At 41.4% G+C, this 15011-nt stretch overlaps 1 protein-coding gene across 1 annotated transcript; it reads right to left on the bottom strand.

Moving 5' to 3' along the window:
* Window positions 1-1060: 1060 nt before the first annotated feature.
* LOC147207468 (actin remodeling regulator NHS-like) lies at window positions 1061-14281 on the bottom strand. The gene is made up of 9 exons (XM_086107277.1): window positions 14183-14281; window positions 13561-13605; window positions 13399-13443; window positions 12733-12928; window positions 12441-12572; window positions 10845-10997; window positions 6711-9857; window positions 6518-6638; window positions 1061-5952 (listed from the first exon to the last, which is right to left on the bottom strand). The coding sequence occupies exons 1-9, from the start codon at window positions 14234-14236 to the stop codon at window positions 5316-5318; spliced, it is 4530 nt and encodes a 1509-aa protein (XP_085963403.1). The 5' UTR covers window positions 14237-14281; the 3' UTR covers window positions 1061-5315.
* Window positions 14282-15011: the final 730 nt, after the last annotated feature.

The raw sequence follows: 15011 nt of genomic DNA, 5'->3' as shown, positions 1-15011 counted from the left end.
CTGTCGCAGTCTACACATGTAATCATTTGCGTGAGTACGACAGTTGCATTTATATTTCAACCTTTTTGTGATTTTTGTCATGTTATCGGAGAAATATTAGTTGTGAAGAACTCCCCATGCTGTTTTATCCCCCTATGAATTGATAGCTTCTCGAATTGTGGCATGATGAAGTCACCAATTAAATACCAGGTACCAAATAACACGCCCGGCTGCACAGTGGCGATAGTGAGTGGCTAGAAGACAAACGTTTCAAATACACTTCACAAAATAAATTGGTGACTTTCTTTCATTTTTGGTCTGGTTGTGCCTCCCAACGCCAGAGACACAAATTGGCGTTGCTGCTAGGGAGGCGTGACACTGGTGAAAAACGATTTATTTTTCAAGCCTCTAGCATCTCATTCAATCAATCAAAATCTCAAACTGCAGTTGACGTTACGTCTCTCTGTGGATGTCGTGTCGTCACCTGCGAAAGGTTGAGACAAATTAAGGAGCCCATTTTGAGAAAGGAGTCCTAACTCCAAGTCTCTGTTTTCAAATGAAGTCAATTGAGCGTAAATCCTCAGAAAAACACACACTCAATTGGAGTACAGATACACGAGGACTTTACCTAAGTGTGGTATTTGTATCTCGTTACTTCCCATCACTGGCAGTAGAATTTGTACTTGTGCAACCTTGAAAACATTATCGGCGGTGTGGTTTTGTACCGCTTTCAGGGTATATCATACAGTGGGTTTATGCTTCCATCTAGTGTTGATATTATTTTGGTGCACTTGTGATTCAGTGTTTTCAATAGAATTTAACAATGCTAGGATGAAAATGAAGCACAAATACTGAATAACTGTACTTGAGTAGTTTATTTTCAAATATCGAACCCCAGACCTCTGACATGTGTAAAGAGACTTTGTGGGCAATTTGTATAGTATAAATGGTAGGGATTGCTATTCTCTTCTCTTTTTGTATTTCTTCTTTCATCTTTGTGTTCACTTTCTTCATCTAGCCCATTACTATTCTAAAAAACAAACAAACAACAACAACAATCGATTGGAATGAATCAGACAAATTGTTTGCTTTCATTCTTTTATTTGGTTATTTTGCAAAAGAAAGAATTTCAACATTGTTTTCTTTTAAAAATGTATTTACAAGTTTATACAAAAATACAAAAACGATTCAAATCTGTTATGTCCTTTAAACTTGGAGCTTCTTTTAAATAGACAGTTACACTTGCGTGTTATCTCACATATATTTGAAATGTTTAAACTCTGTTTAGTGCTATTCCATACTGTACACCTTTGAAAAAAATGTCCAGTGTCTGTCACAGCTCATTACAGCAAAATTGAAAGCAAACATCAAAACACTTGAAACACTTGAATTTAAGAATCTTGTTTTTGCTGCTTTCCCAAATAAAATGAGACTTTTTAGTTTTACAAATAAGAGGTGACATTGATTTTGAATGGTAACCCCACTTTCCTGTTTTACTGAGCCAATAGTGTCATGTACCCACTGAATTGAGAAATAATACAAACTCGTCGGGATAAATGAATAGAAAAACGAACACACCTGACAAATCTTCAACGCTTTACGTGTTCTTTAGTTAGTTTGTTTGTTTTTTTCCAAGTTTTAAAATAGAATCTTCACATTGCATTCTTCAAGTGGCGGAGAGATAACCCATTCACATCCATTGTCTACAATATTAAATGGGAATTCAAGTTTTAAGAATAACAAAAGTAGAATGACTATTTTACAAGTCACTTTTGAGCCTTTTACTCTCACTCTTTTATTTTTCAAGCTGTCCTTTTCCAATTGAAAGTAAAAATATCTCCCAGACCAACTTTTGCGGCTCAAGCAAAACTAGGACCCAGCACCACAAGTGTTCTGATTTCTCGATAGAATTTTTTTTCAGTCTCTTAAAACATATGATTGTCCAGTGAGTAAGATATACAGTACAAGATAAACCCCTGTTGTGATCACAACTATACAGAACAGAATTAGCCAGACAGTTTGTACATCTATTGAACACACTATTGAACTTGACATTAGAACAGAAAATACAAATTCTTTTCTCATTTGGAGACATCCCTCAGATAAAAAATACACATATGGTGGAGTCATTTTTTTTCTTTTTTCATTTGTGTCTTATTGCATGTGATAGAAAACACAACAAATAAAACAATGGTCAAGAACAAGTGCCATGAAGCCATGTGAGTGTCATGAATGTAAAATTTGCGCAATTCACAGCTTTTTACTCACTCCAAGTTACACAGTGTCACTTCTGTAGTTCAGGTTCGCTGAGTATCTGTTGGTCTGCTACTCTATCTATCTATCTATCTATCTATCTATCTATCTATCTATCTATCTATCTATCTATCTATCTATCTATCTATCTATCTATCTATCTATCTATCTATCTATCTATCTATCTAGCTAGCTAGCATTTACAGTAAAACAACAATATGTTTGGCGAGGTATTCACAGAATACAGTGAATGGTTTCGATTGAAGTGCGGTCTCTGAATGTGAGTAACGTTTGCTGTGATAGGCAGGTGAGAGTTCAAGCTGTTAATCGATGGACCTTTTCCTCTTGTCACCCTCTAGTGGTGCAAGAAAGAATCACTTCCCAAGTCCACTTCAGTTGTATTTCACTATGAGGTTGAATTCATTTGATTTTTAGCAATTGTTTCTTTATTTTTTTTAAGCTCTGCTTTTATGTGCAATACATTTGAATTGAACCAACAAGTATTTTTTATGTTCTATATTTAAGTGCAGCTAAATGTGCAAATTGTGCATAATGTAACAATGGTTCACAAGAGGCATGGCCCAATTAACGGTTTCAAGGTATGTCAAGGTTTTAAAATGTCACATTTTCAAAACCACGTCACTGCAGGCAAAGCGACACGATCCCTCGCCCTCTCATTGTTGGTGCGAGCAGTCAGTGCATGAGCCCGATGACCCTTCCCCTTGACAAAAAATGTGTCAGTTTAGGGAAATGTTCAGGTACCACAGCATGGTAGAGGAGGGACATGCATAACATTTGTTTGAAAAGTGGCTGCTGGAGGAGGCAATACTTCCAATATGATATCACATTTAGGGGAGAGCCACCCATCCCTCAATTTTTGCAACCAGCCACGGAAATTAGTGTGTCTACGTTTGCTGAATAAATATTCAAGACTCGGTTATGAGGCAGATAAGATGGCTGATGAACACTGCTAACATCAGCTCGTGTCTATTCTGGCGTTACTTCAGGAAGCGAAGGAGAGCATAAAATGTGCTACTCATTCTGAGAAAGGGAAGTACTTTTACTGTTGTAAATGCACATTTCAATTTTGTTGAGGGGAAAAAAAATATCTTCTTCTTACAATTACCAATGGACCAAATGCTCGACATTGTTTAAAAACAAAATAGATTGAGATGTAAATGCCAAATATCAAAATAAAACAGTTTAGAGCCCCATGTGCAATACTTTGATACTTGATAATGAACACTTGGGCCAACTAGTATATTTGAACACTTTCAGGGATGGTTACTATAATGGACAGCTTATCATGTTATCAGGTTACAGGATGCACGGAAGGGTTAATGTTGGTCATGACGATGGTACTTGAGGGGGCTAAGTAATTTTTTAGGTGGCACTTGATGTAAAACGTTTGAGAATCACTGCTCTAGTTGATTCTCTAAATGTACTGCTCCACTATAATTGGAAAAGGAAGGTAACCTTGGTATATAAATGGTGTCCAAAGGCTACACCCATGGATGAATTGAGTTTAAATCTTGGGGAGCGTGTTCAACTTGAATAATATTTGTCAAGTTAGATAAAATGGCGCATTGAGCTCTCACCTGTCTGGTGCTACTGGGTCAGTGCAAATGAAGGATAGGCAACGAGGAGAGAACAGTGTTCATTGTTAAGATTTGTATGTCATGTCAGTGAGACCTGTTCTTCTTTGCTACACTCTTGTTAAAAATGTCTTCTCATTGTTTTATATAGATATGACTTTATATTCAATACAAATATACATATGGAATTTCATTATAAGATATAACTTCTTTTGAATATTCTTGAAGAATCATCAAGTGCAAAAGAGAGGTCGGTTATTGGAAAGCTTTGCAAATGACTCTCTGGACAACCCGATTTAGGACCCTCTAAAGTACTTTTCACCATTTGAACTGAATGGTGCCTTTAAAACCGCCTCCAAATGCTAATTTTCTACTTCAAGTTACAATAGCGTGACATGGTTTGAAGGTTCATTTAAAATGTATTTCTGGCCAGGGTCCTTGTAGAGTCAATCACACTGAACACAAGCAAATCTAGCAAAGAAAGGCCACTGCGATTGTCCCAAAGTCTTCCACAAATGGACCCCGTCTACTACTTAAAATCCCAGAAAAAAACGAAACATTAAATTGGATCAATGGAAGTGTGTTATAAATCAATCAGTCGCTAAAACTTTTCACAGAATCGTTTTCCGTATGATACGAAGGAACCACAAAATGTTCAGACAGTTGAGAATCTAGGGGGATGTTTCCATTCGGGTCATGCAACACGATGAAACTTTAGCATCATGTTTGGAGTGGAGACGTTTTACAAAAATACATGCATCATATTAAATTTCACAATATGGTTTCTGTAAAGAACTATGTGGTCGTCTTTTATGCTATGCTCCTGATCCCAAGTCTGCCGACAGAAATAACAACTTGGTGTTGTGTTGGGACCGTTTTGTAACCTACGCTCAAGATAAACCTTGCTTGTCGGCAGGAATATTTATAATGCGCTTCAATGCAAAGTCTGGTTACTGCTTGGGCACCAACAGTTGGAAGAGTATTATATATACTGTATATATATATGTATATATATATATATATATATATATAATTTTTTTTTTTTTAATGAATTTTTAATTTCAAAAGAAAGCAGTTCCTCAACAGCACACACACCCACACCAAACAAGACAGGAAGTACAAATAGCAGTGAATATTGCATGTGCTTGTACATGCAGTTCTTTCACAAAATGTCATGTCTTTTCTTTCTTTTGCAACTTAATTTCCTTTTTTTTTAAATGTATATAAAAGACAGTTCAATCAAAATAGATATTTTATCTACCAAGGAGCTATCCTTTTCATATGGTTTGAAGGTAAACTTTTTTTTTTTTTTTGTAGATGACCCTTTGTCATTGTGTTCCTCACAACATCTGAAACCCAACAGTTCCGAATACATTTTCGCAACAGTTTGATTTTGGCGTGCGTTCGATGAAAGGCATCAGGACGCACCCAATATTATAAAAGTAGTAAGAGGGCCATTTCCAAAAAGAGTATATATGTCAACAAATTCTACGAAGATCTGTCGTCATGGGGACTTCCGTCTGAATTCTCCGTTTCCCCTTCAGAAATGGCTTGCATGGGAGCAGTGTAGAGGCGGCTACGAGTACTATAGCGACTACTGTTGGCTACTGGTGGGACCCGAGAACGTCCCTGTCGAGATGCAGCGGTCATAGGCAGGATTTTGGGGGTGAAGCTCTCAGAGTTGGCCCTGGGAAAGAGGCCTGGTATCTGGATTGGGTCCAAGTTGGAGAGTGGCGGCTCCTGGTGCACTGCGGGGGTCTCTTCGGCTTGGCCAATGGGGCCTTCCGGAATGGATTCCCCGTGGCTCTTTGGAGTTATAGGGCTCTTCAGAATTTCTGTGGCTGACATGCGGTAACTGGAATCAGATCGGCTGCCTTTCTTAAGCAAGAGGAGTTTAAACTCTTCATTGGATGTACTGGATTTCTTGGCACTGCGATAGATTGGAACAGGGACACGTTGTGACCCGGAAGCAGTGGCTATGGTGGCTGGGGTGTTGAGTGGAGGGGGTGGTGGCATAATGGCATTGGTGACGACACTGTTAGGGTTCACTGGTGCTGTGGTGCAGAGACGAGACTTCACATTTAAGTCTCCCGAATCTTTACGGCCCAGGACCTTTCTCTTGGATCTGAATGGAAAAAGTCACAACCAAGATTTAGACAGCTGGATGAATACTGTCTGCATCAAGATCTGAACGTGCTTTTCGTGTAACACCACAATGAACAAACTGACAAAAAAGATTATACGAATACCAATCAAAGAATAAACACACTAAAATATAAATTATATTGACATGAATGAGCTTTCCCTTCTGGTACGCTTCTCAACCTTGAAGGTACTCAAAGCGCTTTACTTCTGTCCCGTTATTCACCGACTGATGAAGCAGCATCAGGAGCAACGGAGGGTTCCGTTTCAGGCTCAAGGACACTTTGACATGGTCATAGGTCAATACCTTCTACACCACAGCACCACAAGTCAACACACACCCAGAACAATCAACCCTCCCCAACTGTCTCATCAGTCCAGGTACACACACCTCTAATGCATATGGTGTGGACTGTCAGGTTAAGGCTTGTGCGCCACAGGGGGTAGCACACTCTTCAAATTTGGATGTGTCATATGTGTGGTTTATGAACTGGTGCTCTCAATCGAATGAATTCTACAGTAAGTATGCCGTGGTAAATTTACAGCACCTGTGTATCATGGCAAACAGATCCTCAGTGGTTCTGGACTTGTTGGGTGATGTTGTGATATCGTCATCAACTTTGGCGTCATCCGTCAAAGGGGAAAGTGAGTTGTCAGTGGGTGTGGAATCTGCAACAGAAAACATTTCTATCACACATGATCTATGTCTGATAATGTAGGTTAAAATGCACACAAACTTACCTTTACTGAAATAGTCTTCTGTGTCAGGAGTGGTGGAGTCGTCTTTATTGTCATGTGGCAGCAGGTGATGGGCACTTCTGGTAGCACCTGATGTCTCTTCCTGTTCATCCTGCACCACTTGTCTTATCCTCCTGGCATCGCTGATTAGGTAAGGGTGCGATGTCTCCACTGTGGTACCAGGCACTTTGACTGGACTAGTCCAGGGCCCTGAGTCCAGGTGGAATCCTCCGGCAAACTCATAGGCTGGAGGGGGAGGGTGATCTGTTCGCATGCCCACCCTGTGACATGTGGCCCTCTGTGATTCTTTTACTGGTTCTTCTTCTTCCTCATCTTCCTCCTCATCATCATCATCTTGGGAAAAAGAACGCTCCCCCAAGATCCGAAACTCTGGGTGTGTGTGAGCTGAATGTGTCAGCCCTCTAAATTCTGTGTGTGAGCGGATATGCGTGTGTAGATCCACTGGCGAAGGGTGAGGGGCACGTGGCACTGGCCGATGCAAAGGCGAGCTGTCATCAGAGAGTTCTGAAAATGGGTCGATACGAGTCCTGAACGCTGTCATCGACCAGAAAGTTCCGGGCCCGTACCGATCTTGTCTGAGTAGTAGGCTTTCGTACGAAGGAGGCCCATCGGGGTGACGTCCAGGGGGAGTTGGCTGAGAGTGATCAGGGGAGGTGTTGTGGTCCTGCGATGGAGGTCTGGGGGGTGGTCTCCGAGGAGGGAGTGGCCTAGTGTTCATTGGGGGTGGGGCTAGAGTTGCGGCGCTAGTCGAACATTTGGGTTTGGTAACAGTTGCTGCTCCACTGGCAGATTCCAGGCCTGAGCTGGTCACAGTATTACTAGATTTGCTGACAGAGTGAAGCTGCACTGAACGTAAAATTGATGGAGTTATGGTCAACATATGAGAGCTAGGAATCAAAGCAGCAGCGTTTGCACACGGTGGAGGGTTGCTATTTAATGTCTCAGGGACCGACAGCTTTGTTCCAGTGGGAATAACGTTTGCTACTCTGTGTTTGCTGTGGTGAAGTGTGTGCAGGTGTTGCGTTCTGTGTGAGAGCGTGTGTCTGACATAGCCACCGTGAATAATATTAAGATCAAGCTGAGAAGGTGGTGGTGGGAAATCTGGGTCTCTCTTGTAAGTGGAGGCAATTGAAGGTCCGTCTCTCGGAAGGTGTTGCGAGGATGAAAGAGAGGACTTTCTCTCTGGCACTTTGGGCTTTCTTTTGCCCGTCGAAGGGGACATCGGGCCTGGAAAGAACGCTGCTGAGGTGGAGGGCACAGTAGAGGTCGGTGTTTCTGATTGACTTGAATAACCACTGGATGGTGATGCCAGACCAGCCAACTTCTCCGGTGACCCAAGTTTGAAGTCTCCAGGCAGGTGGGGTGGACTAGCAGCTCTCGTCTCAGAAGACTGGGAAAGAGACTGCGATTGTGTTTCAGTGGAGGATGAGCTGTCCGGTGACTTGATACAATCCATGACAGTTGTGTCTGTCGCCGTGCTGGAGTTAGAGAGGGATTTGTACTCACAATTGTTGGACTTCATCTCTGTATTGTGAAGCCAAAGGTCTGCATAGTCAGATTGCACAGCTCCTTCATCCTTAAACGAGTGTGTATCTGCTGAGCTGAAGGACATGGGCTCCACTATATCCACAGTTTCTCCCAGTCCCATAACCCAAGTTTCCATAGGCTCTGCCACAAGACAAGACGTTTCTAAAGGTTCTGGAATGCCCCCAAGTTCCAGTTCCAACTTCATATCTGTGGAAGACAGTGGCAGGTCTTGTTCATTCACCATCTTTGGTTGGTCTTGATCTGCTTGTGTGTCTGTTCCAACATCAACACTACTATTAGCCTCTTTCAGGGAGGACGTTCGCATAGGTGGAGGTGGTTTTAGTTTGGGTTTCCTCAGTGGACGACAGGGCCTCCCCAGCGTCACAGTGCCTGTTTTGTAGTCAGACGAGGCTGAGGAGTAAACTCCTTGGGAAATGGGATGTGCTGCCACAATGTTGGATTGAACACAATCGGTCCCCTGGTCTGCATAGTTGTTATATATGTAGTGTCTCTGATTACTCTTGCCAAATTGCTCAGATGTGTATAAACCCCCCGTATCAGATGAGCAAGGAGAGCCAGTGTCTTTGTCGGTGTTGTTGGTATTTTCACTGAAACACGTTTGGTCTTCTAGAGCTTGTTTGGAGCTATAGCTGCGGGTTTGACATACGTTTTGAGTATGGTCATGATATCGGTCTGGGTCAAGCTGGTCCTGGTCTGGCGGATATGCCCATTCCCCCTCACTGGCGGTACTGACCCCTGCATCATCCAGCTGGTCTGTTGCTGAGGATGTGAATGAGTTTGACCGGTGGCCTGGTCCTTGGGGTCTCAGTTCAGAATGATACGTGGGATCCAGTGAAAACCCCTCATCCATGGCATTGGGAACAGTGTTGAGTGACAGCTCCGAGTCACAATGTGACGAGCCCGTAAGTGGTGGAGAAGAAGGCGGGGGGATGGTTTCAGAGGTTTGGGATGGGCAGGTAGAACTGGAACCGCTCCAATTGCCACTGGAGGACTGATGGTCTTCCTTGTGGTCTGCGTGGCTACTCAGCACTCCTGTTGTAGACACAGAGTGAATTGGGCTACTAAATGTATCGGAACTCGAAGAGATCTCGCAACTGCCCATGTCAGCTTTGCGAGGCAAGCGAGAACGGCCTCTCTCCATCCAGCAATGTTCTGGGCTCCCTTCTCCTCGATCTCTTTCCCCAGACCGCTGCAACCGTTTTAGGCTTCCAAGTTGCAGTGGCTCAGGAGCCGCCTGGTCATCGGTGCTCTCTTCTTCATCCTTCATCATCATCATTTTCAGCCTCGGACTCGGACCGGGTGGAATAAAATCCTCTGGTTCGTATGGTGACAATTCCTCATCCTCGTCATCATCGTCATCGTAATTGTCATCGTCATCCTCATCACTATCCATCAGGCGTCCACCTTCTCGTGGGAGGCTACGAGATCGCAAACGTCCAGTGTGGGTTGTGGTACTAGTGTATGTCGAGTCAGACTGGTCACCAAGGGAAGAAATGTTGCCTGTTGAGTGGGAAAGAGATGCTGGGATTCCCTGATGGCCTCGTTGAGCTCTGATGCGCCTCCTGGAAGGAGCAGCTGTACCTGCATAGAATACAGTGGGGACACAGGGTTGATCGACAGTCATTACATCACTTGATTACTTGACTACCATTTGGATTTCACAGTGCTCGATCTACAGTGAACCCTGCATAGTCACGGTTGGGCGCTTGCAAATTTGCCTGTTTGTAGATTTTTTTTTTTTTTTTACTTTATTCACTGAAAAGCTCACTTTTTTGTGTTCAGGCCAGAGCAATACAAGTATTACTTTGGCCCCATCTTGTGGTATGATATTTTTTAGTTTAATCATGTGGTGTGTTTTTTTTTTTCATTTTCTGTTGGTGGTCCCTGAATGCACCTTCTGAACAACGTGAAACTGCAAGTATGTCTTTGCTTTTCTCATGATGCAGCGGCTAATTGTAGTCTACTTTGTCAACATTTATGATTGTGTGTACATGCTGAAAGATGAGTTTCATGACTTAACACCATTTGTGTCAAGGGCTCGTATGCATATTTGTTTGCATGACATAGTGTCAATTTGTGCTAGTGTGTTATTTAGACTCGTATGCTAGCTATGAGTCGATTTGAAGGTGGCTTATTTGTGTTAAATAATTGAACTACTGAATCGAGTCGTTGATGTAACTTGGGTTCACGACTGTGTCCGTGCTAGATTCGGGGTTTTGATGCTTTCCTGATTATTCTTTGTCTTTTACCGACCACAGTCATTAAATATATCGAACTACTGTATTTCTCTTTTCGCAGCAGGACTTGCAGTTGGTAGCCCCCGCGAATAGCGTGGGTTCACTGTACTCTAAAATGGCGGATGGTTGTTTGATGTTGGTGTGGCCAACAGATGGTTGTTTTCCAACATATAGCAAGAGTAAAAGGTTGACATGAAATTATCCAGTGATAGGATATTTAGATGAGATTTTATTAGGAAATCGAATGTGTTGTTGTTCGTGGGTAGATCTTTTAACAACCTGGTGGACAAATGGGAAGGAATGATATGAGGAAACATTCAAAGGAACTTACATGCTATGAGGAAATCATCTGTTTGGCAGCCAGAGTCTCGAGTGTGGTGAAGGCGACCACTAATTGAGAAGTCTTCGTGACACAGCGAGAGTTGGTGCGGATTGGCATGGACAATTATTGTCCGCTCTCTTGCTACCGGTGATTCATCGGAGTCTGAATGTAAAATGACATAGCATGCTGAGTCTCAGTAATGTCATGTTGAAGTCACTTTCATCATGAAACATGAGGGAGAGATGGTGAACCACAAGACTGTAATAATGCGCTTTAGCATAGTCTACTCTGCTAATTTTGTTGTTGTTGAGATTGTAAAATTGTTGATACTGCAACAGGATAGTGTTTTTGAAAGTCTCATTTTAAATGCAGAAATATAATACAATGTACATTACGATTGTACATTGTTTTGTTATACTGCATGCACATGAAAATAAATACATAAACAAAAAAGAAAACAAAGATGAACCAGGAGATAGCTCAGATCTTTTTGTGCCTTTTCTTGCTTTTGTTTGAGGGTGGTACTGGTTACATCACAGGAAATAGGAAATTTTCAACTATTATTTAATCATATAAATTAACCCGTTTTTTTCTTTTGGGATTTAATTGTTATTACACGTGGTTCTCGGTTTACGAACATATACCAAAATGATATTATGGTAAAATGTAGATCACTACTTGAAAATGTGTCTTCCGGCAATGTTTATATTTTCCATGGTATTTTTTTAAGACCATGTCCAATGGTAAATGTAAAGACTATGTATCATTTTAAAAATAAATAATTTAGAAAAATAATTTCGGGAACGAATCTTCGAGCACTCTGCGAATGATTTGCTAACCCTGTGTAACTGATGCAACACAAGATTAGAAAATGCCTTTCAGTAAACCTAATCTGGAGTACCATTCTTTTACCACCCCGTACTACCATTGCCAAATACAATAATAAATAGGCCTTTATGTGTGTGTGTGTGTGTGTGTGTGTGTGTGTGTATATATAATTAAACCCCAAATTATTCATTCACCTTGAATGTATCAAGTCCATTTGCCACACACACACACACACACACACAAACCAACGTTCATACATACATGAGAATAAAACACATTTTAAGATCCCCGTGGAACGGCACCCTTTTTGGAGGCACGGGTTGGGGTCTTTCTCATGCAAATGAGAAAAAAATGCTGTGCCACTCCCCATCTACTGGTGGGTGTGCCACCTGAGCGCAGAGCTGTCGACCCCCTGAATTAGAGTTGGCATGTCATTAGCAATCCACCCAAATTCAATAATCTAAATCACTTGTCTTGTGTGCAGATCGGTGCATGTGGCGCACGCAATGTACAGACCGGCAAACAGAAAAACACACCCAGACTAAAATTTAATGGACAGATAGACACTGCAGAGAGCCCAAATACTCAGATATTAGCAAATAATAAGTCAGTTTTACATAATATGTCCCCTTTAAGTTATATGATTCCTGTGTGGGACCTCATGATTGTACCAAGAAGCACTGGATGAGTATAATAAAATGATCCTTCCCCAGATCTGAGCCATCCATAAATCTATAAAAATAAGGCGGAACTAAATAACAATAATACCCAACATACCCATGTCCTGTTGTACTCGTTTGGGTATTCCAGTGATGGTCTTCCTCCTCCTCAGCTTTCTTCTTCTCTGAAGAACCGACTGGGAATGGACAAGGGAGCAACGTGCACTAGCTTCTCGATCAAATCCAACTCCTGAAAAAAATGAATGGCGTTCATTTTCGACTACTACGGGTCACGAGAGGAAAAGTAATCAGATTTCAGAATGAAAGACCCACCTAGGGGATTGCAGGTATTTTTTTATAGTTGTCAAATAGGATGAAAACAAATCAAAGGTGACCTTTTTGTATTTTACCTGTGACGTTAATCGGGATGATACAGGAGGAGACGGCAAGAGAATCATCCGAAGTTGTCTTCTGATCGGAGTGGGACACGTTTTCCTTCGACCATTTGGTCTCTTTGTCCGGGGTGGCGGGGACAGCAGGTGCTGAGGTCTTTGTTTTGTGACCTGTTAACACCTCATCATCGTCTGCCTCGCCTGTTGAGGTAGCCTTCAAGTGAAAGTCAACCACAACAAGCAGTATTAAAATAAGAAAGTAGGCATCCTTGCAGTTGTATAACTCGAGAAAAATTGGGGAATTGTTTGTACTATAAATGAATCGGACAGAAGAAACTAGCAGAACAAATGTGAAGATGGGACACACACAAGTTGAACACACAACACAGATCCAATACCTTTCTATTCCAGGGAATGAAGATGCATCCCTCAATAGGATGAAGTGAGTAAAAGCACTCAAACTATGAATAAATGGTGCAACAAAAGAAAAGACAAAAAGATGTCATGAAGAATAATAAAAAGAAAAGGATGAATTCATGAGAGGTTTCTTAAATCACAGTCCAAGATCCTGATGTGTCCTATTTTCTATTGTCCATTATTACAAAAATCCACATTTAGATTTTTTTTTTTAATCTTATCCTTCAGAGAATAACCATGTCTCATCGTTAACGTTTTTGAAGTTACCTTTCTTTGTATGGTGTGACTATCTGCTTCTCGCCCTGGTCTCTCCTATGGAGGCATAGAACATAATAATAACAGTCAACATCACGTGCACAAACTCGCCACATCGTCTGAGGCGAGACTTTGCATATCTTTTCGAGATCTGTTCTCGCGTCTCATTCTTACTTTTTTCGGAGCGGTTTGGATTTCCGTTTCTCTCACCGTCCTCTCCTTGAAGAAGCGAAAGGGAAATAACAGCGGGAGTTAGTGTCACGGAAAAGAGGCGGAGATATGATGAATGTCTTAAATGAGTTACATTTCCCAATACAATCACGATACATGGTTACAATGGAAGTGCATATGAGATGCGAGGGCAGCTTTTACAGTGCACGGCGGGATGGCGTCAACCAACGGTCACCAACATTGTGAGAGCCACTTCTTGGGGACTGTTTAATGTTCAAGGCCTACCAGTTTTGTACACACTTTTGAAATATCAAAATGGTCTTTAATTACCTTGACTTATCGGGGTAAGCATTTTATTTACCAGTATATATGTGGAGACATTGATCATGTTCATGATTTCTCACAATAATTGTCAATATGATATGGTAGGAATGATATGAATTTAGATGGAAAAGTATACTAGGAAACAGATAAATGTTGATATGTCACACATTGTTTCTGTAAATCTCGGCAAATATTCTGATTGTCAAATGATCACTTCACTGGTAGGCTAATTTTTTAGAACATGCCCGTGGGCAACATATTGGTGACCCCTGGTTAGGTGAATTTTATATTTATTTATTACCTTCCTGGGTTGATAGTCTAACTCTCGCTCTCGCTCTTCTCTTTCTTGCTGCATGGCAAGACCACAATAAGATTATAGTCAGAAAGTAGTACAGCATTTAAAACCAAAATCTGACCTGTTGTCATCATGACCATGCATGTTTCCTTTCTTGTTTGTTGACTTACTTTCCCCCGTGTTAACAACATTTCTGTCTTAGAGGACAATTTAGAGTGCTCCATTAACCTGCCATGTATGTTTTTGGAATGAGGGAGGAAAGCGGAGTACCCGGAGAAAACCCACACAGGCACGGGGAGAACATGCAAACTCCACACAGGAAGGTCGGCGTCGGAATCAAACCCACGACCTCTGCACTGTGAGGCAGACGTGCTAACCAGTCAACCGTCGTCCCTCCATATATAATTTTAGAATTTTAAATAACTACAGTCATAGGCTATGAATACATTGAGCCCGTTGATTTTTCCGAATGAAACATTTTAATTCTTTAATTAGATATAAAACCTGTCATTTCTTGAGGTACATATTAAACATTAAAAATCGCAAAGCTCATATCGCAATATTCAACATTAAACATTTTGCATCTTGCATCTTTTTCGAAAATCTCCCGGGCATTTGATAAGCTGTTGTTTTCAATGTTGCAATGCCATCTTTGATAATTGCAGCACCACCGGTTGCCAGGCAACAGAAATTAGCGTTGATTTTACAGTACTCGTAAAAACGGTCAAACAACTGTTATTTTAACACACGCGGCGCATCATCACATACAAAAATCCACATGCTGTTTTCTTTCTGTTCTGAGGGAACAACAACTGTAACGTACAGTAGTTATCAT

Source organism: Hippocampus guttulatus, chromosome 3 (genome assembly GCF_054856545.1).
Source record: "Hippocampus guttulatus isolate MCC_2025c chromosome 3, RoL_Hgut_1.0, whole genome shotgun sequence".
NCBI lineage: Eukaryota > Metazoa > Chordata > Actinopteri > Syngnathiformes > Syngnathidae > Hippocampus > Hippocampus guttulatus.
The sequence above is the reverse complement of the archived record's forward strand: the minus strand, read 5'-3'. Positions and strand labels throughout refer to the sequence as shown.

Bases quoted from the DNA above. Each gene is read 5' to 3' on its own strand.
- LOC147207468 (XM_086107277.1), bottom strand. From the start codon at position 14,236: ATGCAGCAAGAAAGAGAAGAGCGAGAGCGAGAGTTAGACTATCAACCC. The intron at 13,444-13,560 runs GTAAGAATGAGA...ATGCCTCCATAG, and splicing joins TCCAAACCGCTCCGAAAAAA to GAGAGACCAGGGCGAGAAGC. The intron at 10,998-12,440 runs GTATGTTGGGTA...TTTTACATTCAG, and splicing joins ACGAGTACAACAGGACATGG to ACTCCGATGAATCACCGGTA.